At 40.1% G+C, this 26,799-nt stretch overlaps 1 protein-coding gene across 3 annotated transcripts; it reads right to left on the reverse strand.

Annotated features, from left to right (window-relative positions):
* Nucleotides 1-14: 14 nt before the first annotated feature.
* On the reverse strand, nucleotides 15-23,978 carry LOC145491109 (uncharacterized). Of its 3 annotated transcripts, XM_081470250.1 has the most exons (22): nucleotides 23,545-23,978; nucleotides 17,745-20,414; nucleotides 16,778-17,164; nucleotides 15,127-16,472; nucleotides 14,468-14,626; nucleotides 10,839-13,943; nucleotides 10,127-10,285; nucleotides 9,519-9,716; nucleotides 8,896-8,993; nucleotides 8,461-8,704; nucleotides 7,757-7,972; nucleotides 6,889-6,984; nucleotides 6,223-6,381; nucleotides 5,546-5,583; nucleotides 5,009-5,201; nucleotides 4,778-4,900; nucleotides 4,491-4,568; nucleotides 4,084-4,228; nucleotides 2,920-3,323; nucleotides 2,362-2,778; nucleotides 624-658; nucleotides 15-333 (listed from the first exon to the last, which is right to left on the reverse strand). In XM_081470250.1, exons 1-22 carry the CDS (start codon nucleotides 23,798-23,800, stop codon nucleotides 108-110), a joined length of 10,752 nt encoding a protein of 3,583 aa, XP_081326376.1. In that variant the 5' UTR covers nucleotides 23,801-23,978; the 3' UTR covers nucleotides 15-107. The 3 variants fall into 3 exon arrangements, with proteins under 3 accessions (XP_081326376.1, XP_081326377.1, XP_081326378.1); XM_081470251.1 differs by lacking the exon at nucleotides 6,889-6,984 and having other exon boundaries at nucleotides 23,545-23,976; XM_081470252.1 differs by lacking the exon at nucleotides 17,745-20,414 and having other exon boundaries at nucleotides 23,545-23,968.
* Nucleotides 23,979-26,799: the final 2,821 nt, after the last annotated feature.

The following is a 26,799-nucleotide window of genomic DNA, read 5'->3' on the forward strand; positions in this document are numbered from 1 at the left end:
TTGGTAATAAATAACAGCTCTTATATATATATATTTATATTGTATTTTTTACTTTATATTTTGAATTTCACTCATGGTAAATAACCTGACAAATTAACAGCCACATCTCATGTTTTAGAAACACGCGGCGGGCTTGGAAGAGGGCGTACAACCGCTTGTTTGCCTGGTGATTTCGTTTTTAATTGATTCTTTGATTTCTTTACTTCCTTTTTGCTTTCGTCTGTACTGGAGCTTGAGCTGCTGCTGCTACTACTTTTGCTGCTTGTTTTTTTCTTGTTTTCCTTCTTAAGTGCATGTTGCACAATTCTCTTCTTGACAAGTTGGAGGGTTTTCCTGCATAGGAAGCATAAACATGATAAATAACAGTTGCCCAAAAGGGCCGATCGTTTACCTAGCTTCCATCTCAGAAAAATGTAGCTTCAAGGAAGCGGTTGGGTGAAGCAAAGGACACCAGAAAGATGATATTTTGTCATGGTTCCTTCAGAAGCTTCACAAAATTAGTTCATTTTGGCAGTTCTTAGTTGTTGTAGAACAGTCTTTGATCGTGTACTTTTTTTTTTTTTTTTAACTTAACATCACCAAAAAATGAATTGACATGGTAATGGAACTAAAAAGCCACTTACAAAGTAGTATCCTGCTGTTTCGTGTCCTTCGTCTTCTGCAGAAATTTAGAAAACAAGGTCACATCAGAAATGATCAATCAATCAATCGATCGATCGATCGATCGATCGTTCAATCAGGATCAGTCAGTCAGTCAATCAATCCATCAATCAATCAATCAATCAATCAATCGGTCGGTCAGTCAGTCAGTCAGTCAGTCAGACAGTTAGTAAACTAGGAAATATTTTTGCCCATTTTAAAACCTAAATTTTGTCTTAAGGTATCCGTTTGTCTCTAATTGATGGTTGAATAGTTAGACATTGCTTTGTCGCAAAATAAATCGATAGCTTGACTTCGATGGCAAAACTACGTACTGCTGTAAAACGCAAATAAAACCTTAACATTACAGAGAACTACACTCTAAATGTATCAACGAAATTTATATGCGATATTTGATATTTGATTATTATGCAAAACATAGACGTACATGTTGTCTTACCTTAAAGGCTGTAGAGAATACTCTGTTCAGCTGATCATCTCTCGTGATCATTTAACTTATTCATTAGCATTAGTCTCTAGTTAAGGGCTTCTGGTATTAGCACGTTACACCTTTCTCCGCTGTTAAATGCTAAGTTAGATCACAATAGATTTGAATGATTAATATCATTAATATCAAATTATTATATCTTTTAATGATTAGAAAGTTTGCACTAGTTACACTGAAGTTAAAGAAACATCTTCAATTAGTAAGGTTACGATGATTATTAGCTGGTTAATACATAACGCAATTTTATCCGTGCAGTGTTTTACAACGAGACCTCTTTCCAGGCTTAAACTCACTTCTCTCTTTTTCAATGAAGCAAAAAAGGAATGTCAGAAACACAAGAAACTATATATCATTGAAGAAATTTTATTCACATCTTTAATCTATTTCCATCACCTGTTTTATTATTCTGCTTTAATTATCTTTAACGTCTCAGTCATAAATTAATCATTTCATACATTAATGTTATTAAAATATCTTTCATCAAATAAGCAGATCTTTTCATGTATAAAAGAAGCTCAAATATTCTCTTTATAACTTTCATCTTTGCTAATTCTTGATATTTACAGGCAGCCAACACGATTCGTATTTTTACAGCCGTTAAATGTGTATGAACTATATCTAAAATTGTAAACTAATATGTAACTGTTCTACTCTTTTTTTTTTTTTTGCCTTATCCTAAACAACTAAAGATACATCATTACAATTGGGAGATAGACAACAAAAAGATAACAAAAATAGCGTGTGGCGATGTCATAAAACAAAGAGAAACAAAACGATTTGTACGAAAACAGAACGTTAGGATAAAAACAGACAACAATAAAAAGGTTTTCTTTAGTCAAAGCGCTACAACCGTTTGGCGCGATAAACGGTTGAAGAACATTAGCAACCGGAGGGTTTCCGATCGTACTTTCAGATCAGAAGTAGCATGGCTTCAACACATGCCTCGTCAACATGTTGTGATCGCACCACTTTGCTGTTTGTCAACATAGCCACCGAGGTTCGGAGAGTCTGACAATTTTCTGGGAAATAAACGCCCCCGACCAATCAAGGCACTAGTTCTCTCGGGCTGTAAACGTCGAATTTAATTTGTGAAAATTGAAACAATGGGTCTTAGCACTCTAGCCACCCTTCGTTTTTTTTTTACATTTGCTTTTCTTTAGCAGAATCAAAAACACCAATTAATCGGAGTAATGTAAGGAATACTATGTTCTTACGTTTGTTCTGGCGCGAGCCAAGGCGCGCGATACCAGCAGTTGTGCCTCTAACTCCTGACGTTCCATTGCCGACATATCTAATCGGGAATTGTTAGTTTGCAAGTTCCCTTTTTGCAGTGGAGCTCGAGCATGTCGTATGGTGGGCTGTGTGTGTGGCTGAGTCTTCTTTTGTGGCGTGGCGTACAGAGGTTCTGATGCTGGTGGTGCGTCGGGTTCATCCGGGGCGTGGAGCCTGCTGTCTTGTTCAAAGCGATCTACGTTGGCTTGAGCACGAGATAAAATAACTCGAGCACCGTCAAAGGAGCTGGGGGGTTCTTGTCTCCGCTCAGGATCTACCATATAACGCGGAGAAGTACCAATGCTTGGTTGTGGAGCGGTAGCTACGGTAGGACGATTACTTATCATGTAACGGGAACCCTGAAAAACCCGGAAAATACAATCAAAATTCAAAGAAAGGCAAGGACTAGGAAAGAGCTACCTGAAGATGAAGAAGAAAACAGTTGCTCGCGTGGCAAGCTAATTTGCCACGTGACGAAAAAGAGGCGAGATGACTCTTACCGGCAAAGATGGTGGCGCAGCACTTCGGTCCGGAGGCGAAGAGCGAACAGGCGAGGGAGTATACCGTGGCATTGACTCCGTCCTAGCAGAGATTGGTCTGGTTCTAGCTGGCCTGGCTGTCCCGGGGTGCTGTGATGCCGAGGTAGGTCGGCCTTTAGGCCTTCCTACATATCCAGTGGCATAATGCGTTGGAATCAGCGCTCGCGTTTGGTTTTGTCGAGATGTTACGAGGCGGGTTTGAGGAAGTGACGCAGGGGTGTAAACAGGCTCTTCATAGATGTGGTCGTCTTCGTAGTATGTCGGGCCAACGAACGCTTGCCTTGGTTCTGGTGGAGGACCATTTGGAATGCTATCGTCTTTAAGATATATGTCTTGCTCGTACTGAGGTATGTAGGGATCCAAACCTAATTTACACAGAACGAGAACGAAACATGTTTATCTTTGAAGCAAACCTGGAGCATCGTCGCTAGACATTAAATAAACGAGGTAAACAACAGAAAAAGCAGCAGGAGCTAGCTGCGCGTTAAAGAGGCCAATATAGATAGAGGTCTGGGGCCCCGTTTCTCGAAAGCCCCGGAAACTTTTCGGGCCCGGAAAGCCATAGTAAAACCTCGAACCCTACGATTACAGAGCTGTTTTATTCACATTTTCTTAACATGAACATAGGTTTCCTTCATACAAGAAGCTTCAGGGGTATACACTTCTCCGTGTTTAGATACGGATGAACTAAGAATGGCTTTACGGGCCCGAAAGGTTTCCGGGGCTTTCGAGAAACGGGCCCCGGGACAGTTATAGTGTTCCTGGGGGGGTCTTTTTCGCTGCCTAGTGTCCACTACGGCGAGCGTTAATGTTGTGTGCAGAGTACCACGTTTGCAAGACAGTTAGGCCTTTTACATGTACAAGATTCAAAAGCTGCCACGTCCATCGCTGCAAACGAATCTCAAAGTGGAAAAAGATTTAAAAGTATCGTTCAAAGCCAATACGCAGTAAATTACTCTTGCTCAGCCAGTCAATGGTCGTTATAAGAGACCATCTTCTCAAAACGAATTCGGGCACCAAAGCTAACTACGCTAACGATTTAAAACAAAAAAGGAAGGGGATCGAATTAAAACGATTCCTATCCTTGCCATTACTTCTTGGCTTCACAAGCAATGTACACCGTACCTTCCATATCCTCGTACTGAACCTCTTCCTCAGGGTATTTTGTTGCAGTCGGTTCTACAATGGGAGTGGACCTTACAGGATAAACAGGATAACCAGTTTCCAACAGGTAATGAACTCGTTCTCTTTGCTTTGATCGTGAGGAAACCTGTTCAAAAAAAACAATTCTGTCAAGATCCTGACTTGAACTGACTTGACATAAAATATGTTTTTTCGTTTTTCTATGTCGACCGATCCTAGTTTTTCACGAACTCTTCAAAATTGCTATTCAGCTTCTGCCAACGCGATGTGGTGGTTGAAGGAGAAAAAGCTTCTTTTAGGCGACGTACCCTTAGAAGAGTAATTCTGACAATCACTCCCTTTTAATACTCAATTACATATTTTACGAAAGTTTATTTTAGCCCGCTTACCGGACGTGGCTGTTGAACTCTGTGAGCTGGCACGCCATTCGGTATGTACGCAGGCTCCGTCTGCTGTTGCTCCCAGCCCTGACGAAAGGAAAAAGCCGTAGCCGAGAGGTAGTGAGTGAGGTCATTAAATCAGTTGTATACAAACGTCCTCTCCATCTACTTTATATTTTTCTCTAAAGCAAGGTACGTGTATGCGAGGAGAAAAGCCTCACAAACTTAATGGCAACTCAGGGAATTACGTACCCTGTCTACGAGTAAATAAGTACACAATTAAGTAGCTTGTTTACCTCATTGTGTGGTTTGACAGATACAAGACGTACACCAGGCGTCTCTCTGATCGTCCAAGCTGTTTCCCGTAATGCTTCGTCCGCAGTAGCTCTCGCGGACTGGCCTGCTGCGAGGGGTGGAACCTACAAAGTAAATGGAGGTTTTGTCAACAGACTATCAATAAGTAGAGGCTTTTAAACTAGGGTAGACTATGCAAAGTTTGAACAAGGTTGAATTTTCGATACACGTACCTTTGCCTTTTTCCTTTTCTCTTTCTTTCTTCGTTTTCTTTTCTCTTTTTCTCCTTTCTCGGTCCTCTCCTTTCCTTCCGAGTCACTCTCCGAGCTGCTGCTGCTACTGCTGTTACTGCTACTCGTGCCCTTTGAACTGGAAGTTCCTACCCGATGTTTTCTCCAGCGGTCTAACCGAGACCTTCGTTTACGCCTGGTAAGACAAAAATAAAGCAACCGGAATTAATAAAACATAAACAAAATGCATCACTCATCATGTAATAGTACTGCTGAGGCGCAACAGTGCTGTTTAAATTATTCAAATGATTGATTATTCAAGCAGTTTGGCAGAGAGAAAGAAAGCGGTGGGTGGCTAAGTGGATGGAGAGATGGATGGATGGATGGATGGATGGGCCACAAAGATGGTTGTACATGTGGATGGATGGACGGATTTTTACTAAATTCATCAAATAAAACAACAACAACAACAACAGGAAAAAACAAACAAACAAAAAAAAAATACTTCTATCAACAACATGAATTGAAATAGTGACTTACTCTGCTGTAAGGCTTCGCTGTGAAATAGTTGACATACCCTGCAAGGGATAAAGAAACCCTCTCATCATTACAGTTCTGTTTCCTTTTGCCGTACACGGTTTCGAGCGTTGGATAATTTCCTTTTGGCGATGATTTCCTTTAATGAACACTTCGATACTTATATGCTTGACTGTGCATATTGGTTAAAACTATTATAAACTATTGAGTAGAGGTTTATTTCTCTTGTATATCTTCTTGAACTTAAAAAGTTTTCAATGATTACAAGAGGAAGGAAGCTAAATTAACAAAGGAGGAGAAATGCGTAACTGACTGTTTGCATACGTAAATTAAACTGCATGCTTGTCTCATTAGTTTTCGAAATGCATGATCAAATAGGCTATTTCTGAGTTACCTTTTGCCTCCGTAACAAAACGAATTTTCGTGCGAAACCATTCATATGAAATGTGTTCCGCCTACATGTTCACTTTCATGCAAATCAAACTTATTTTCGTTTGCAAGGTTTTGTCTATTGGCCGTTTTAGAGGTTTTGCCTGGAAATGAGCTCAATACTGACAGTAGACACGCCCACTTTCATGTAAATCACATATCTATCACCTTACAAAATGAACTTCATTATTTCGATCAAGAGAAAACGTGAACTCGGAACTGGTTTATTGTTCAAATATGATCGAGTTTACCTCTGATTTGTCGATGTCTTCTCTCTTTGCTTTGTTGTCTCCCTTTTCATCGTTTTCGAGTTTCTTCAACTTCTTCTCTCTCTCCCTCTCCCTCTCCCTCATGTCCTGTCGCAGTTTTTCTCGATGCCGCATCTTGTTCCTCCATCTTTCAACATTGGCCTAACGTTATAAAGAAAGCGGCATATTGTAGAGGCATTCGCTGCATGTAGCATTACTTTTTATAAATTTTTGACCAAATAACGTGCGTACTGATTGGCTAAGTCAGGTACTAGTTTTGCAAAAGGCTACATAAACGCTTTCTGCTTTCATACATCTCAAGAAGGTCAAGGAGAATTCGAAAGTACTTAACTCTTAAGTAAACACTTACCTGTGGATCAAATGAAGGCAAAATTTTGAATTCCCTTAAATTTTCCGTTGCGCTCGTGTCAGGCTGGGCAAGCACGCGCGCTATTATCTATTTCCTGATTAATATGGGAGTTCTTAATCAGTTTAGTTACATGATAGAGAGAGAGGAAATAACACGAGAAGCGTTCCACTTTTTTAGAGCAAAATAAGGATTTAGTAATCCGCAATCCTTTTAAATTACCATCACATTCAGTTAACCACACATCCGTTATTACCTTAGTTCAATGATTTTAAGACATAAACTCAAACTATTAAGTTTACCTTGAGATTAAGAGTATCTCCGTCATCATTTAGTTCCGCATCGTTAGCAGCGACTATATTTTGAAGTTCAATCATTTTCATTTTATCCAACCATGCCTGTAGATAGATATACAAGGTCTCCCATCGTTTTGTATATAAACTAATTTAATTTATGAGCTCATTGCCTGCGTTAACGTAATCCCTTGTTTTAGCATGGCACGATGTATTTGTAATTTAATACGGCATTTATGTTTATTTAAGATCAGCTTCTTTAAAGTGAATCGCCGGGGCAGAGATAAGAGGCGGCGTGGCTGAGTTGTTAGGACGCCGGACATGAAATCCGGAGATAGTGGCTGTAAGTCCCGCTCTGATTACTAGCTGGTGCTGTTCTCAGCAGCACCTCGGCCACACGTGTAATTAGCCAAGTGGCCTCCCACCTGCCAATTGGGAGTTTTAACCATGTTACGTTTATTTACGTTATTCGTTTCAGTCTTTTTTTATTTATTTATTTCCATTGACCCTGAAAAGCCTTAATGGGGGAGTGGTCATAAATATATATATATTTTTAAGGTTCATGTACGAGTTGATCAATTTTTTACGGATTGATGAAACTAAAAGCAGTTTTCAAAAGATATAATTTTTGTAACTTTGTCTTTCATATTTGAAGAATCGAACGTCAGTATAATTTTGTAGATTAGGTTATGTAATTGTTTCGTTATATACGAAGCAATCAAGTTTACTTTTTCATATTGAATGAGTTAGTTACTTAAAACTTTGCCTGAAAAAGTTAAAACTCTTTAACAAACAACCAGGAAAAATTAACATGTCAACACATAAACCAATAATCAACACATAAACCAATGGTTGTAACGCAATGAAAGCACTTTACCTGCGGGACGCCCGATTCAGCAATGATTCTTTCTTTTTCTTTGTTCTCCTGTACTACTTTCTCCGGGATCGACGATTTTCGTCCAACTAGAGAAGTCTCTATAAGCGGTGGCAGCTTTGCAAAACGTACTGGTAACTCTTCGCGACCATGACTGGTGGCCAGTTTTTCGTCTCTCATTTGCGGAGAGTTCTCTACCACGCCTGCTAAGTGCCCCATCTTGAATAAAAGAATTGAAAAAGGTATTTCTTTTAATGCGGGAAACGGAGTGGCAAATGGTTTGTGCGCCAGACTCCGTATCGAGCTCTCGTGTTTCGGGTTCTGGTCGGGTTCGTGATGTTGTGATCTTGGGCAGGTCACTTTAATCCCAAATTGCCTCTTCACCCAGGTGTATAAATGCGTACCGGCGAATTTTAAGTTTGAGTGTTCGAGGTAACCTTACGGCGAAATATCATTGCATCCAGGCAAAGTGGAGGAGGGGGAAGGTAGGGGAGCGTAGTAATACTCCTAATCGTTTCACGCTGAAGGAAAGCGGAGTACCATTGAGTACCACAAATTGTGCTACTGTTCTATTATACCTTTGCTTTTATCACTTAGCTAAAAAACAACAACAACAACAAGAAAAAAAAAAATAGCCAGCCAATTAGTTCCTAATTTTTCGTATTAAAATCACATCTGGTTGTTGCGTAGAAAATATTTTCAAGTACCTCAATACTATTCCGCGCGTCGTCAGACGTTTTGACATGATGTTCGTGTCTGATGTGTCCATTCACAATTTTGTCGTCTTTAGGAGGGGTTTTACTCTTGGCAGGTTTGTGATCGGCATCTTTAATGTCTGTTCTTCTTCTGTATTGATGATTATGTTTGACTGGACCCCCAAGCGGAGAGTAATCTGGATGGGGCACTTTGGGACGCTTGGAGGGAACATCACTGCTGCTTGTGCTGGAAATGCTGATTACAGGCAAGGTAAAGAAAAATGATACCAACGTTTGAAACGTTAGTAATGAGCAAACAAACAAATGACAAACCTTAGGTAACCATTAGCACTCTTTGGAAACGCATAGTAGGGGTTAACTGTTTGTCCCATTGCCGGTGCGTTTTACACATATAGTACTGTACACTAGACTATCAGATATACAAACCTTGATCTTTTCTTCCTTGGAGCTCTTTGGAGATTTTTAGGCGGAATAACATCATGGGAGGACGTAACCTTCACCTCGAGGCTTTCATAATGCTGCTCCTGTATTCAAACAACGACAACATCAAAAATATCAACAATAAGCAAAAAAACATAAATAAAAGTTAAACGATGGGTCTCCAGAATTACAAACCATGTTTAAAATTCCATATTGTTGTGCGGCATGAACTGCTGTTTCACCGGGTTAGATCAAAATTTAACCGCTGAAAACCACTTCATTACGGTAGCATCTCCGGCATTTTAACACATGAACTAAAATTATTACTAAAATTAGGATTCTAGTAGTGAACAGGCCTACATGAAGAGCCACAAAGAGTCGGCTCTCAGGCAAGCCACTCAATAAAAGAAACAATTACAAATGAACATAATGAGGCAGAAGGCAGACCAGTTCGTTATTTAGAAAGCGCGAGGGAGGCGATGTAAAAACAATGCTTAACCCACAACAAATCCATCTAGTAGCTGAGTGCAGGCTTCAATATGGAACCTAGCAGATTACAGCGCACTAACCACAACGCAACGCTACCTCCTGCTTCTAATAACTTAAAACAAACTGATAAAGAGAATGACCTTTAACGGCTCGACTTTTTTCTGTTCCCTCTTTCTCTTGGCAGCAAATCTGGTCCATACAAAGGCACAGATAAGAAACAGGACCACCACTACAGGAACAGCAATAGCTGGGATAAGAGTGGCCCATTTTGAGTCTCTCCTTGGAGCGTTTGTAGGCTCTACAGGTGCCTCTTTCACGACATACGGTCTCAACGTGATCTGAAAGAAAGAATAAAACAATACTATGGTTTCAACTAAGATGAATTTTATGGATTCTATTTTTTCTAACGGAGATCAAATTATGGAACGCCTTTAGGAATGATCAAAATAGGGATGAATAGCGACGTTTTGTGAAATTGTCGTGGACATTTCCACCTAGAATGTTTGAAAACTTAAGTTCGATTAGATTCCTACACAAGACATCTACTCTGATGCTACCACTACAAGAGGGCGGAGCAATATATTGCGATTAACATTGCCCCCCGCCCTAAAAAAAAAAACAAAACAAAACAAAAAATAAACAACATAAAAACACAAGCAACACAAACAAAAACTATAGGCAACATATGTATCTACGAGAAACAAAGATTGCAATTAAACAAAAACGCTAACAAATGTATGACACCCACCGCATATTTCAAGGCAACGACCAATTCAGCCTCACTCAGCCTGTTCATTGTGTCCACAACATCTTCGGCAGATACCATTTCAAGTCCTTCGAAAACCCGGTATTCTATGTCGACAACTTCCTCTCCTACGATTGGCTTGGCCCGCCTTATGGTTTCTGCCTGTGGTGATAAACAAACAAAGCACGTTGAGTAACGTTCCAGACAAAATAAAAAAATACGCAACATAAAATGAGAGATTAGAACCAGAGTGAGTAGAGTCTGTTGGGTTTCATTGAAGTCTGATCATCATATGTAAATTACAACGCGTCTTACTTATCGATGCACCATGGAGGGCTATATCAGTCTATAGGGCACTCCATTTAAGTGATAAGGAACTTTTGTATTCAAAAGGAAGGGAGTGATTTTTCAAGATTTCTCTACTAAGCTTCCCTAACATAATTTTCAACCACAACCCCTAACATCGAGACAAACAAATGATAATTATTTAATAATGCCGTTACAATACAAGAGAAGACAACCTTTATTTTTAAATGAATTAACAAGATTGAGTACAGTATTTTAAATCTAATATATTTATTATTAGATAAAAAGATAAATACGTATTGTTTGATTCAGTTTTCGGTAATTCTGGTTGAAAAACCGAAACAGGATAAAGTCAACGCAGTGCTAAAATACTGGAAGAATTGAAATATATTATATGCTTGTTTCTTACCAGTACAGTAATGTTGTCTTCTTGTCTTTTAAATCGCCTGCCTCTTTTTTCGTGCACTTGGTATAAAGCACTTTTCTTCCACGACTCAAACTCGCGCGTGGTATCTAAATTAACCGTAGATCTTCTCCAGTACCACGTTAGGTCCCGTTTTCTCCGCTCACTTCCCTTTTCCTGTCCCCACCTATACGCTGCTGCAAGTCTCACCTCAATTACCTGACGGAAAGAAGCATTACCTTCATCCTCGGTCTCGGGTACAAGTATTTGTAAACCGACAAGTCCTTCACTGCTATTCGTATTCGCCGTCGGACGAACAGGCTCGGTGGGTGGTCCTGTTGATGGGCTTACTACAGACGACGTTTTCGAGGATAAAGAGCTTCTTGCTGGTGTCAGCGTTGAAACATCTTCAACAGTGCTGGGCGACAACTGGTCAGACGACATTGTCGTCGTTTTCGAAGTGGAGATAATCGAAGTTGATACATCTGACACTTTTAATAGGGTCCCCGTTACACTGGTAGGTTTTAAAACTTGGCAAGAAGTAATCACACCCCTCACCGTCGACAACGTAGGGGGCGTTTTAAGTGATGACGACCTCAAATCAATCGACGAAGATTTAACGTGCAGTACAGAGGTATGAAGTAAAATCTTGCTACTCTCAGTTACCGACAAGCTTTCAGAAACTGTTCTTGTTGAAAGGGAGCTACTACTTGGATGGATACGCTTAGTAGACCTTGGCATCTGAACAGAAAAATTCGAGCTTGAAGGAGTAACCGACGAAATTACTGTGGACCCAGCCGAACTTTGAGCTGTTGAAACTGTAGTCCTCAATCTGGTAACTGGCGTTAAGAGAGTTACAGACGAACTTGCGATTAATGGAGTTACTGTGGTTGATTTCAGGAGCGAAGATGTGATCGCTAGAGTCGTATCAGAGACCTTCTGGGTGGTCCCTTGAGTAATATTTAATGAAATGATCTTTGAACGATCTTTGCTTGAAAATAATGCAGATGACGAATTAAGTACATCAATTCTACTAGAAATAGTCCTCACAGATTTGGCACTGCTGACGAAAGATGTCGAGTTCATTGAACCTCTCGCTAGGGAGGAGCTGATTGCATCTACAGACCGACGACTGGATAAACTTTCCTGGGTGGCAATAGCTGTAAGGCTGCTTGTACGGTATTCGACAGAGCTCGGAGGTGAAGTCACTTGTCGTGTTGGTGTCACTTTAATCGTCGTCACTGTAATTGGCGTTGTATGGATTACTGTAGAAATCGGGAAAATCGAGACTCCTTCTTTAGTAGAAACATTTGCCACTGATACACTTGGTCTCAGATCAGGTGAAGAGGTAATGCTACGTTTCATACTTTTACCAGAAGTGGTGACTATTGTTTGTGGTAGACTTGGTGTGAATGCCTCTGAAAAACGTATTGTAGTTTCAAGAGACGTTACAGATGGGGACCCGTCAACAACTAAAGTTTGCGTTTCTAGTGGTCGAGACAAATTTGTCGTAACGCCTGAGGTTTGAATCATGCTCATAGATGATGAAGGGGCACTGCCTATACTAGCCACACTCAGAGAGGTACCTAGGGTAGAGCCGCTTGGTGTGATGCTTTGCAATGACTCCATACTAGATACGCCTGGTGTCAGCAACGACCCACTGTAGACAGAGCTTGTAGTTTGACTCGGCCTCAACACAGTCGAATAAGGTGTTGAATGCGGGGAAGACCTATTTGAACTCGGCGTGTATGTGGATATTTCACTCATGTCCATCGTAAATGTTGTCATTTGGCTAACATTCGAGGCCGGTGATGTTGAAAGGGATATGGTCGTCTTGGAATCGTCGATCCCATCAGTGCTAATTACGGGAGATGATTGGCTAATTACAGCGAAACTACTCCTCAATATCGACGCAGAATGTCCAAATGACATTGTCGAATTTCTACTCGGCTGTGAAAGACTTAAAGACAAAGTGCTGGGAAAGATAATTGAAGTTCGTGAGCTTTTAATAGGCGTGGAAGTAGTTGGCAGCATTGAAATACCAACAGACGTGTTTTGTAAAATGAAGGACTGTGAAACTATACTTGTACTCAGCGACGACGAGCTGAATGGCACGGAATCGATTGTTGAAGTGACGCTGTACAATATTGATGACCGCGTAGGTATTACCGACGCAAAAGCACTACTTCTGGACATCGATGAAGCAGACAACTCCAGTGAAGTAACGTTCAAACCCATGCTCCTGAAGGCAGAGCTTCCTTGGGTTGATGTTACCACAGTACCATTTAGGGCTACAGAGCTGGCTGATTCGGAACCGTTTCTCGCTTCAGTCAAGGAAATCAGAGTTGAAGTTTTGCTTGCTGCAACGGTGAAATTCAATGTGACCAACGAAACAGATTGTCCTGACATGTAACTTGGTGACAGGGTACTAACGCTCACTCCCGTCGACGGCAATATCGAAACACTCGATGGGGCCAAGGACACTCTTTGACTTGGTGTCAGCATTAACGTCGAGTTTTGCTGAACCGCACTTCCACTTGGCAGATGCAGTGTTTCACTTGAACTGATCGACTGCAATGACAGCGACGGTATTGTAAATGCCGTTTCGTTCAATAATGTAGTCGATAAAACAAAATGTGACGAGCGTCTTGATGCAAATGTGAAATTTCCAGTGGAAATTACTAAGGTAGAAGGGCTCTCAACTACAGATGAACGGCTCACTACTGTTGACGGGAAATGACTTGTAATACCTGTTTTGTTCTCCTCTGTTGCGACAGAACTTGAAATTGGAGACAACATACTGCTAGAATGCAACGTCTGCGGAGTATGGGAAAGGTAACCGGACGAAGATATAGCGTTCGATTGTGAAAACGAACTTCGCTGAACGCGTGTTGATGTTACTAGGTCAGGTTGAGATAATGTCGTATAGACAACAGCTGTGGCCTTGACGGTTGCAGGTAAACTAGAGGTAACCGTTACCAGAATGCTCGAGTCCTTCACCGCCGAAGTGGCGTTTGTTAAACTGAATGATGATGAGATCGAAGAGGTCACCAGCATTGTAGAAAAGGACGAGGTCAGGGAAAGGTAAACGATGAAAGGTTCCTGTACAACCTAAAACAATAACAATAAATAGCTTTATAAAAAAAATCACCCAGAAAAAATAAAGTTGTTACACACAAAATCATAACCATGACCTGCGGTTTAGATATCGAATTAGCTTAGTACTCTACAATTTTTTCTCAGTTTTCTCATCAGTTTTAGTTTCTACTGAGAAGATGAATAAAAACAAAACAGATTGTTTCATCACAGTTCCACGACCTCGAAGTTCGCCAAAAATAATTTCAACTTTCATCTCGCTGTTAGAAAATATGATAAAACTCGTTTTTGATATATCACTTCAACATTGATTAACGAGCTACTGGTTGGCCTAATAAATTAGCAGTAACTTGGACTCGGTATTGAGTGCTGACAGGGATCACCGTGTTCTGTTCGTGGTCTCTTAATCCTCGCAGTGCCTATTCTTTACCCATTGATATAAATCGCAACGGGCGAACTGTAAACGCATCCCTGGTAATCTGTTGACTAGTTTGATCCTAGTGAGATTATGCCTTTTCTTACAGACAAAGAAGTAGTACCGTGTATCCAAGGGTTTGATTCAATGTGATATCCGCCTGCTTAATAGTTTGAATAACATAATAAGAAAGAACTGGTTCCGTAGCATTGAGAACTTGAAACGTTATATTCACGCTGGACATCGTAGCGTTCGGAGCAGACGACCTGTCGATGCTGATGATCTAAACGTAACAAAAGCAATACAATTGAGATTAACACACAACAATTCCTGCAGTGGTTTCATGATTTTTGCCTTAATTACAATACATTGAATTGCATTGCATTACATTGGAACGCAATGCATACTGATGTATTTGTACAGATTAAAAGTTGAATAAATATATTAATTAAAATTTCGATGAAACTGGTAAACTACCTGGAAATGAGATTTAAAGTAATAATACGTAACACAACTTGTAATTACTATTTTAAAGAAATTTATGGCGATGCCCAAGCATGCTTAGAAAAGCGTCCTTATCTGTCATCCGCACATAACAGACATTAAACAAATTGTTCCCGGACGCAGGCTGCTAGTGGTGGATATATAATAATGTCCACTGCTAGCCAAAACGCTGAGAGGAATCATTTTTTCAATATGTAACAAAGCAGTAGCGCAAAATATCCGCAAAATTGACTCAGTAGACTGCAGAAAGTACTTCACAATTTTTTTTCTTTTACTTACGTTTACAGAAACATTCCCTGTTATTCCATCCAAAGTGCCGTTCTGATATACAGTAAGAATTCCTCTCGTCAGGTTCGCTGTATCACTCAAGTTTTGATTCAAAGGAACGCTGATTACGAAGCGTACGAAGGTGCCTGGAGGTACAACGGCGACCGAACTGGATTTTGTTATTGGGGAAGAGCCTGTCGCGCTTATAGTAACATCACTTGAAAAAGCCATTTGGGACGAGGCTTTCGTTGATAAATTTACAGATGAAGTTGCTGTTGTTGTTGTTGTTGCTAGTACTGATCCAGCTGTAAATGTTTGGCTTTGTGATATTCCTAATCTTGAGATTTGCGTTACCACAACACTTCGGCCTGAAACGGATGATTTTATTGTAGACGAGATTTTAGTAAGAGCGGTAAACTCACTAGATTGAATCATCTTGGATGAAAGTGTTACAGACACATTCACTGATGCCACTGTGGTGTAGCTCTGGCTTGGCGATGTTTCTACACTTGTATTTGCCGTCAATGATGGATAGACTCGCGATGAGGGTGTGGGTGTCGTCCCGCTAGCCACACTTGTTGTTTGCATTAATGAGTTACTTTCCTCCAGAGCGCTTCTAAACGGTATGGATGACAGAGTAGATGAGGGTGTCATGTAACTTGTGGGCTCAACTGAAACTTCACTTGACGAAAGGATTTGGGACGACAGTGGCCTTGATGCATTTCCACTTGCTGCCGTTGCTGTGAATCTCGGACTTTGTGAACTGACCGCACTCAGTGTCAGTAAATCGCTCTGTCCTAGGGTGGATGATCTTGGTGTAACAGATAACGCCATGTAACTTGTGGTAACGACTGGGACTTTACTCAATGATTGGACTAGGACTGAAGACGTTGCAGACATATTCACAGATAGCACCGTTTTTCTGAAACTTTGGTTTTGTGAACCTTTCACAGCTGTGGCAAGCGTCGATAATTTACTATGTTCTGGAGTGGATTGTTGAAGTGAAGACGAAACCACCGTATAACCTGTGGTAACTACAGGAATATCACTTGGTGAATAAGTTCGAGATGAAAGTGTTGTTGCCAGATAACTCTGGCTTTGTGGCATGTTCACACTTGAAGTACGATTGAATAACAAAGTGGTATTGACTAATTCTGTAGAGGATGGTCTTGGTAAGGTTGGCACTGCTGATTGGTGTGTTTGGAACAAAGATGTTGCTGACACATTTAAGGATGCTACTGTTGCTGTAAAGTTCGGCCGTTCTGGTGAAGATTCTGTAGGTAAAGAGGTGAGGAGCAAGGTGGCTGTCACTTCCTGACTCCCTGACAAAGAGTTTGTGGCCAACGTAGAGAGCGAACCTGCAAGATTTGACGCGAAGAAACAAACACTACAAGAACCTTCCACTTTCATTAACTTCAACTGATAACTCTTTTTTATTCTCTACAGCTGCGAGTAAGAAGTAATTAGTACCGACTTTACTTTCCTGACATTTCTGAAGTTAACACACTCGATTACAAGGGATCGCGAGTGTCAGAGTTTAGTTATACTCTAGCCCCCTCTTATGTTAAAATTCTGCAACAAAACTTCATCGCTTCTTTCTCGCCATATATACTAAAAGGAGACAACATTACGCGAAGTGTATGCATTGTTTGTTGAAACTTACTTTGAAAGGAGTTGGCAGCTGTGGACAAAACTCTTGATTGCTGTGTAGAGTTTACGGAAGGTCTTCTTGACGTTTCCTTGCTGATACGTGTCAGCTCCAGGGACGAAGCTGTTGACACATTAACAGATCCAACTTCTGACAGAAGCGTCCGACTAAGTGATAAATCCACAGCTGTGGTTATGGAATAATTTCGCGATAGCAGAGTGAAAGGTGAAGAGAGTGATGAAGTCGTCAACGACAGGGACTGAACTGTGGTCTGAAGAGCCGGAACATAACTTGATGAATGAGGTTGAGACGAATGAGTTGCTGTGGTAATTATCAATGAAACTGTCGCTGTTGTTCTCTGGTTTTCAGATGAAGATTCAGTTCTCGAGGTTGAAGCCAAGCCTATAGAATCCGATAATAAAACAAAGTTAATAGAATAACCCATTGCCAGATCTTGAACGGCGGACACTTTCACTTAAGAGTCTCACACAAGAACATGGTAACCGATAGACCTACTTCCAGCGACCCAACAATGATGTTTATGGAATCACCGTAGATAAGAGCCCGTTTCACATAATGGTTCACTTTAATTAATAAGTCAATGATGACTCGTGATACGGGTAATAGGGTCTGCAACGTGCTTCATGTAAGAGGGTTGCAACAAAGCCAATCATCACTGAAAACTTTGCTTCCTTTTTGCATTTAGCAAATCCCCAGTGGTTAACTATTTCAGAGTATTTTTTTTTTTTTTTGATTTTGAAGAAGAGCGTACCAAATTAGAACATTTTTAGCGCTGTTTTTAAACTGTTGTTGCAGTATTGACCCATAAAGTCAGTTTTAATATGTCTAACATGCACTCTTCAAGTAGTGATTAACAATAAAATACTTAAGGTTTAAAATTACTGTTATTCATTGTTTACATTTTACATTTTTTTTACATTTATTCATTTAAAGTTACTTGTTTCGGATTTGTGAAACTTACTAGACTTCTCATGCAAAAAAGAAGACCTTCCATGCACTGAAACTGAATGGCTTGCTGTCCTTGAGGCAGTTTCTGCAAATGTCGCCAGTGAAAACCTCTGAAGCGTACTGGAAGTGTGCGTTTGGTTTTGATCTGACCGGGATGAAGCTGTATTTACGACAGAGAATGAAGACACCGTTTTGATAGTAACCGAACTACTAATGACAGAGAATGATTCAGTCTTCGATGAGTTTCGCAAATAGGGAATCATTCGCGATGCATTCGTAGAAACCAGTTGGGAGGCAGCCGAATCTGACTTCGAGGTTGCCATGGTCACTGTTGGTAGCGTTAACGTAGGTATGAAATCGGATGTAATCTTTTCTGCTGAGAAAGATGTCTTAAATATTGGTGTAATTGATGTAAACGACGTCGATGGCCTCTTGATAAACGTGGCTGTAACAGAACCTTCCCTGCTGTCAGGCTGGGAAAACGAAGCTGTCCAATTTTTCAAAGGAGGCCCGGTTGAATGTGTAGAGGAGACCAGGTATGGAGAACTCGTGGGCAGAACAGATGGCGTAAGATCTGATACAGTGGCGATGCTTTTATCTTCTGGTGATTTTGATGAAATATAGGACGTGGAAGTTTGGAATTCCGATATTTTCAGAGATAGTCCGAGTGTATAGGCAACCGAGCTGCTGCCTGAAGGAGTAATAGTTGCTGTCACGAATACTTGGGTCGTGAAATCGATGGTGGTGGCGGTCACATTAAAAGAGGATGACGTGAACGCGGAACCTTTTGTATTCTCTAGAGTTGTAGATGCTCTCAGAAGTGAAACTCCCATAGTAGAAATGTTCTTATACTCGGACGACGGCAAAGGACGTACGGCAGTCGTCGTAAAATTTGAAGTGGAGTTTAACGAAGAAGTGTTCACAATAGAAGACGAGATTGACGCAATGGACGCGTAAGGGGACTGTCTCGTTGCCGTAGCTGATTGAAAAAACAAACTGGGTAGTACTTGACTAGAATGAGGCGTAGTCTTCATTGGTTGACTTGAGTCAGGCGAAATGCTAGATCTTCCAGCTGTTTCCTGCGGGACATTCAATGAAGCAGAGAGTGATTTCGTTGCCATGAGAACTGAGGTGGACATCGAATTTCTACTGTATGTAAGAGACCCATTTGACACGAATAGAGTTTTAGATGTTGAAAGTGGTTGTAATGAATTGGCAATGCCAGGTGAACTTGGAAATGACACATAATAATTATTTACAGTACTTTCCGCTTGCGATAGGCTTGCTTGCTTTATTGACGTCTCTAGTCCAGTAAATGAAGATAATGCAGTTGAACTCTGCCCTTTGTCTTTGACAGAAGTGTTAGGTGAAAATCCAGTTGGATACGACGTCACAACGGAGGAGACATCAGGTGTCTGTTTGGATGAGTCGGAGGTGGATATCTCCGTAACTGAAACTCGATTGGACGATGACATGGACTCGGAACTTTGTCTGGTTTCTGAGGATCTGGAGTTTCTGAATGTGCTATGCATCGTTTGATTAAGCTGTAGAGTTTTTATACTGCCCTTTCCAAGAGGTGAATTACTGACGGCCGTGGCAAAAGATGAGTGAACACCAATGCGGCTCGGCTCGGAGACTGAGATGGATGGTGATAAACTGTGAGTAGCCGTCTCATCCGACGCGGGAGCTTTAGATCCATGAACAGTTGTCATGAGCGTAGACATAGTTGAGGAGATATACGACGCCAAGTCTGTACGCAAGGTTAGCGGGTGGCTTTCGTTTGAAGTTTCCAATTGGCTACCTGAGTATGATCCACTGGTTGTTCCAGGAGTTGCATTGGAATGAAAGCTCCCTTCGTGCTCAGTGCTAAGGAGTGTTTCGGTGGAATCACCTTCGTGGACAAACGCCGAAGAATTATTGACAACGAAAGATGTCCTTGTATGTGAGTTATGAACTAAAGAACTGGCTACTGTCACAGATTTCGAAAGTATCAGTTCCGTAGAATCTATAGTACCTACGAAATTCCCAGTTGCCGTGGAAATCGTTTGCATTATTGTCGTTCGAACTTGAAAATAAGTTGATATGCTTGCTTCTTGAATACTTGACTGAAAGGAATGAGGTGAAGCAATGCCATTGCTACGCGGTGACATAGAGGAAGAGTTGCTTCGATGCCCTGACAACGAATTGGTTATAGACAAAGTCAAAGTAAATAAATTGCTAGATAAGCCACCCGAAATTGTTGTAGAATTCGAAAGTATGCTTTTTGTTGCGCTGATATCTCCTGCCGAACTCCCAACAACATCTTGCGTTACAGGCGATATGATTTGCAAGGAACTCGAAGGGTTTGTGTCCTTGGAACTTAACTGCACTATGGTGGCAGAACTCCTGTCACTACTACTTGATGAGGAAGCGTTGCTTTGATTCCCAGATAATGAACTACTCGTAAACAACGCTAATGTAAGCGGTTCGGTAAATCCGGTGATCGAAAGCGACGAAGCTTCTAACAGCGAACGCACACTCCCCCCAACGCTTTGAGTAATGGGTGCCGCGGTGGTAACGAATGATAGCGCCATTGTAATCGGCTCCGTTGAACCAACGATAGGAAAGTTTGAAGATCGAAGAATGGTGAGAATGTAGGTCTTGTTCAGAAGTGAAGTGGGTGTGGTTGTGCTGGTGCTATTGACTGAAATGAGATGGTTAGAACAATTGCATTAGTATTTTATTTTACACATTAGTTTGAGGTTAGTCTACATAAAGAGTCAGATAGGTGTATAACTTGTTCGTGTAGGGTAACTGTGTGAAGCACTTCGTTACGAAAAAAAGCGCGCTTTGCAATGAGTGCTTGTAACAGTTTCGACGAAATGATTGATGATCCCCACTTTGCACATGGTCACAACACAATTGCATTAGCCGTGCTGCTCAGTCACATTTTTAGTCACATTGTCGATTAAATATTCACACAAATCGGGGATTTGTGTAAAGAACGTGAACCTAAATTAATCCAATTTTGTAGTAGGTCCACTAGTTGTCCATTGTTGCTATACTTACAACAACGAACGTCCATTATAACGAGTTGCTTTACACACCAGGTGTTCTAATTAGTAATTAAAGTGGGTAAGACTAATGATAATATTAAGTAGTAATACTTAACTATTAATATGCATTTCACTTTATACATTACATTATGACATTAATTTACCTACTCTAAAATAACAATCAAAACACAAAATAATGAATGAAATTAGAGTGAAGATCGCTTACAATCAGCAGCGAATTATCATGTAGGCAAGAGAAGCGCCTACAAACCTGTAGAATTGATTGTCAGTACTCATATGGGTGACAGGCAAGTGCTTAAAACAAGACAAGAGAAGATAAAGGTAAGAGAATGAATCACCTATAAATAGGCCGGCACATTCACTTTTTATTGTTTGTGCAGGGGACATCTGCCTCCCAATTAAAGTCCTATTAAAGTTCCGAAATGTATTAAAACATAGCGAGGGCCGAAGCTCCTTTGCTTATTTGATATCCAAGAAGACATCACCACAGCGGTCGAGGTTTTCCTTCGCTTGAAACGAAACGAAAACATACACGTACTAAACAGATTCTCCTGGAAAACATCAAGATTTACGTTGAAGTGTAAATTTTAAAGCTACAACATCATTAAAGGGAGACTAATAATCCAGATTATATTGCTATGACTGGTTTAGCAAAAGACCAAAAAAAAAAAAAAAAAAAAAAGTGAAATGAAATGAAATGAAAAAAATAATGATAAAATTGTGATAAATTAAATAGGAACTCATTGAACATACACAGCTGGTCATGTTAATTTTTCCTTAAATCGGTGTTATGAGTTTTCCACAGTATTACTAGTATCATACAACTTCAGTCATCGTTTTTAAAGAAAAACTGAATTTCCTTGCGGTAAATAGGCTGTACCAGAGGTCTCCCAGTCTCCCGGGAGCCGTCGACGTTTTGATATATCACTCTCAGCTGTGTCGTTTCAAAACAGTTTTAAATATGGCAAAGAAATTCAATAAGGATGAGTTGCCTTGACTCTTCTGTCTGTGCTACTTGTGTTTTCGTGGCATTTCTGGGCCGTTTCAACGCGGTTTTAGCGAGTTTTGTTAATTTTACTGTTTTCAGTCCTCCTTCCATATATCATTCATACAAACTCTTATGTTTACGCTGCGTTAAGCAATTAAAATGTTCACGGGTCTCCAGGAGCGTGGACGACCTGTGGTTGTACATGCAATTTTAATTTGTTTCGATTAGTACGATATAAGAAACTTTTATTGCACGTTAAAGGTAGGTCATTGTGATGACCCACTAGGTTAACACATTTATTTTTTTTTTTAATGTTAATCAAAGCATTATTTTACGTACATACACCTTTGTAAGCTCATGTAAAATTCGAGTCAAGGCTGAACCAAGACTGGACCCTTCTAGTTTTTCCTCACGCTATCACTTCTTAAATGTTCTTAACATCGACTTGTTTTTCAAGTTCTACAAACTTTTAAAGTTATTTTCAATCGGAACAAATGTGTATTCAGGCATGTTGGGCTCTGCAGTTAAATTTCTTGAGATATTCAAATGTTAAATTGTGATCTATTTAGCAAACAGTAGTCACAAACACACTTGAGCTTTAATACTGAAAATAACAACTCTATGAAGGTTGTTGACTCCGTACTACACAGCACAATCCAACAGGAACGAGAGTTGATACTTTAGGAACTCAACGGTGGCTATGGTAAATACACGATCGACAGGTTCTAGAATTTGGCCAAAAACATGTAGCCCATTGCCAGATTCATGTACATTTCATGCCAGTTTATTAAAGCTGAAATCGATCACTTGTGATCGCTTAGACGCCCAATATTCTGGGTTTTTTTTTCGACAAACAAGTTGCCAAGGTGATCATGCATAAGTACGAAGTAAAATTATACAATGATGATGCAGTGGATTTGTTCCACTGAAATAATTCAAATTGATCTTTTGAATAGACCTATACATCGTTGACAACCAATCACCTTGACATTCATATTCAATGTTTCCAGTGACTCATTAACAGTAGTTATAACAAAAACACAATGTAATTTCTAAAATAATCAGTCTCTCCTGTTGTAGTTCTAAATTTTCTTCCGTCGCTGGTAGGAAATTGGCCATCATATACTGCACATAAATGGCATATGATTTGCGCAGTCCTATATAAAGTCAAACACAAAATGTGCCTTGCATCCCTGAGCCTTTCAAACCAGGGACTTTCAGAAGATAATGGACAATACTTGCGATGACTTACACCAAACATTTCATCTATAGTGGCTCTACTCCTAAATTTTGAATGCGAACATTTTAGGGTATCAATTTCGTATGCAAATTCTTAGTGAAATGCACTCACTGACGACAGTGTAATTAGAACCCGCCGTGTTAATATCAACTTGACTTTGCGAAATCAAAACATTGTATTGTCCACGGAGCGATATGAGATTGTTATTATCCACTAATCTTCCCTAAAGCATTCACTTTTAAAGAAAGCAGCGGATAAAATCCCAACAAAAGTTTGTCAATCACAAACAGTTAAACGAATCAACGAAACTTTTTCAGTAAAACATATGCTGTCGACGTATCAAGGCCTCCGGGTTAGATAAGAAAATTATTGACCGCTTGCTACTTTGATTAAAAGTTAAAACGCCACAACAGAGCTCTATATAAAGATACAAACAATCTTTAGTCAGCAAGTTACAAAGAGGTACTGCTAACTTGTTCGCAAGGGAAAATCATACCCAATGTTGACCTCAAATGAATTTTATACTTACCATTTTCGGAGGATGAGTTTACTCCCACCGAATGACTCGAATAGCCGGAAATGGCGGTCGATACAGCCCTAATTGACGCTGGAAAAACCGAGCTATCCTCGCTGGAGATCGAAGATGCATTGCCTTCACCAGCGACGGAACCACAACAGAAAACCAACAAGGTAAATAATCCGACTAGAATGGCCGCGGTGGAGTGCTGCAATCGCACGGTTGTTCCTTCAGACGCAGTGGAAGATGTTCTTGTTTTCTTATTCATCTATTTCAGGCGTTGTTGTTTCAACGTCGCTTCAACTTCATGTCTCAGGCGGCGTTTCATGAGGATTTGTTCTTACACACGCCGTAAACCTGGAAAAAACCGTAGACGTCGAGAAAATGAACAGGGCATCACGCTCTGTGGACTGCATTTAGAGCCCCATGGAAACACTTCAATAACCTTGGCAACATGTCGTTCCTTTCAATTAATAACGCTAATCAATATTTGATTAGCATAAGTTATTCCCTCGGGACAGACGGGCATTGTTGCAATTTAACACTTCAAAAAACCGTCTCTTTTCTCTCAAAATAATATTCGCTAATTACGAAGTTATTGATAAAAATTTAGTGGGATTACGGTAAGTCACGAAGGATCACAGAGTTGTGATAACATGCGTGTAGAGGAAACAAATTAATTCCCATTTGATATCGATGAGTGGCTGTTGATTTACGCTCCAGTGTGGCTTTTAGAACGTATGTATAAATCAATTTTTCGTTTCCACGCAACGAAAACAAGCGCTTTTCCACAATCGGCTGACTTCATGAAAACGAGGCTCGATGATCGAGATAGTTCCATAGATTTCAAGATGTTTAAGCAACCTATTTACGGAAGGAAAAAAAAAAACTTTTTACTAGCTCAGCAGAGAAATGATTTTATTTTGACTAAATAAGTCTGTCAGAGATAACTAAAACAAGGCTTTGAGGTCGGTGAAAAAACCGAAGTGGTGTTCTTTTGTTAATAGTGTGGATAAATAAGACAAATAACAGTAATCTAATCTAATATGTTGCACTCGTTAGCTTGATGAATCAGAAACAAGGCCATATTAGCGGGGTGGGTAGAGGGGGTCGGGGGGGGGGGGGACGGAAGGTTTGTTTTGAGTATCCAACATGCCGTTAACGTTTTTACCTAAGTATCCCGTATCCCTAAGACCTCTAATGTCGCCTCAGAAAGCAGACGTCTTGGTCAATACCCAGCCCCTGGGGTAGGTCTGCCCCGATTGTGCTCGGCAACTTTTGAGCGACTTTTAGCGTTTGGAGCAATGTGACACAACTTTCCCAAAGGTTTCTTCCTTTCCCTTTTAGTACGCTAATCGAGCGTGCTAAGAGAAATTTTGACCAACAGAAGATTATTCAGTGAAGTCATGCACAAAGACTAGAGACCGCTGGCATATTTGCGGGCTTGACCTTTTGAATATTCAACTCCAAAACAGAAATCTGAGGTGTTAATTAGTCCCAGTTAGCATGTCATGTGGCTAATTAATAATGCCCTGAGTTTAGATTAGCTAGATAATGTGGATTTTGTTTCGGTAGAATTTCGACAATCTTATTACATAGAAGATACGAGAAAATAAAGCCTTCCAGCTCAACTTCAAAACATAGATTCTCCTTCTCAATCCATGATCAAGTAGTCACCTGCCTTCCCAAAATCTTCCATATTGCAAAGAAAATTTAAATGTTGAATAGGTACTGTCTAGCTGTCGGCCGCAACCTCGGAAATAGATTTCTATTGATCAAGTAGTTCTTTAATTGCCAAAAATAAAATATAGCAAGTTTCAAAAGAGTTTGTATTCTTTAGTTTTCAGTCTGCGCTGTTTTAAATTTAGCTTGGCTAGAAAGCATTGTCAAGCACAGTTTGTCATGGGATCATATTATATGCTTACATTTCTGCCCCTGCCATTCACCTGATTATGCGAGTTAAAATGAATATTTAAGTTAAAGAGTAGTATCTCGATTTTATATAAAAAAAAAAATGCTCATACAAAAGTAAACAGCGAATTACTTTTAACAATTACTTCAGAATAATAAAGCTACTAAGTAAAATAAACGACTTAATTTAGGAGGGTGAAGTAGGTCGACAGATTGATAACGTTAATTCCCCATAGCTTACATGGACTGAAGTTGCGAACTCCTCTATGTTCAAGGTGTAGTAACGAAAAACGTTATCAAGCTATTCGTTCTAAATAAATACACGTATATTCCCTGATATATGTCTTTTATCTCAACCAGACGACGGCGAGGAGAAGTATCTCTTGTACATCTCTTTTTTGACAGTCAAAACGACATGACGTGTTTCCATGACAACACCAGCAGGTCATTGTAATGGAAATACGCTGGTCCTTTTAATTTAAGTCGGTAACTTAAAACGAAAGAGACATAATTGACTTAATGACTAATCTCGAAGCAGATTTTGTATTTATTATTTATTATCTCTATTTTATCTTTTCGGTCGAGAACATTGATATTTCAGGGCTCAATAAAATTATCTTAAGACCAGTAACTTGCTGTATATGATTGGATTTGTTAAAAGGGCGTTTGCACCAAAGAGACCTCAAAGTTACTCCAAGCTTGGTTAAGAAAAAAATAAAATGAAATACCTGATAGACATGAATTTGAATTTTGATACAGTCTACTCTGGAGACATATATTTCCACAGCCTGTTGACTGAAAGACCTGGAGAGGTCAAACATGAGCAAGTTGTTTACTGTCGATCGAAGAAGAAAAAAAAGAAGAAGAACAACAACAACAACAGAGAACAATAACTGCATCTTACAGCCACATTTTATTGAAAACAAATATGAAATTGAGTACCTGATTTAATTGTAATGGCTATTCTGGTGGAGTACCCGTTTGATTTCTAATTTTACTTTACTGAACCATGACGGGACGCACGGGGCTTCTACTGTAAGTACTGCAGAGAAATGGAAGGAAATGTTCCTAACATTCCTTACATACTCTCACTAGGGTTCTTCGCCTTGCGGCCAGGGAAGGCGTCACAATCTGTTTCAGTGACATGTCGATGATATTAAATAAAAAAATAAACCAGAAAGGGCCGATGGAATGTGAGACGAGCTTTAAAATGAAGTCACGATATTAATAGAGTTTTAAAAGTAAATAGTGCGTTCGAGTCATTCCCAATGCTTTCAAATGATGGCGGACTCCACCGACGCCAATAATCTGGAACAAAACAAGGTCATTATATATCGGATCACGTCTAAACACACG

Source organism: Orbicella franksi, chromosome 6 (assembly GCF_964199315.1).
Source record: "Orbicella franksi chromosome 6, jaOrbFran1.1, whole genome shotgun sequence".
Taxonomy (NCBI): domain Eukaryota; kingdom Metazoa; phylum Cnidaria; class Anthozoa; order Scleractinia; family Merulinidae; genus Orbicella; species Orbicella franksi.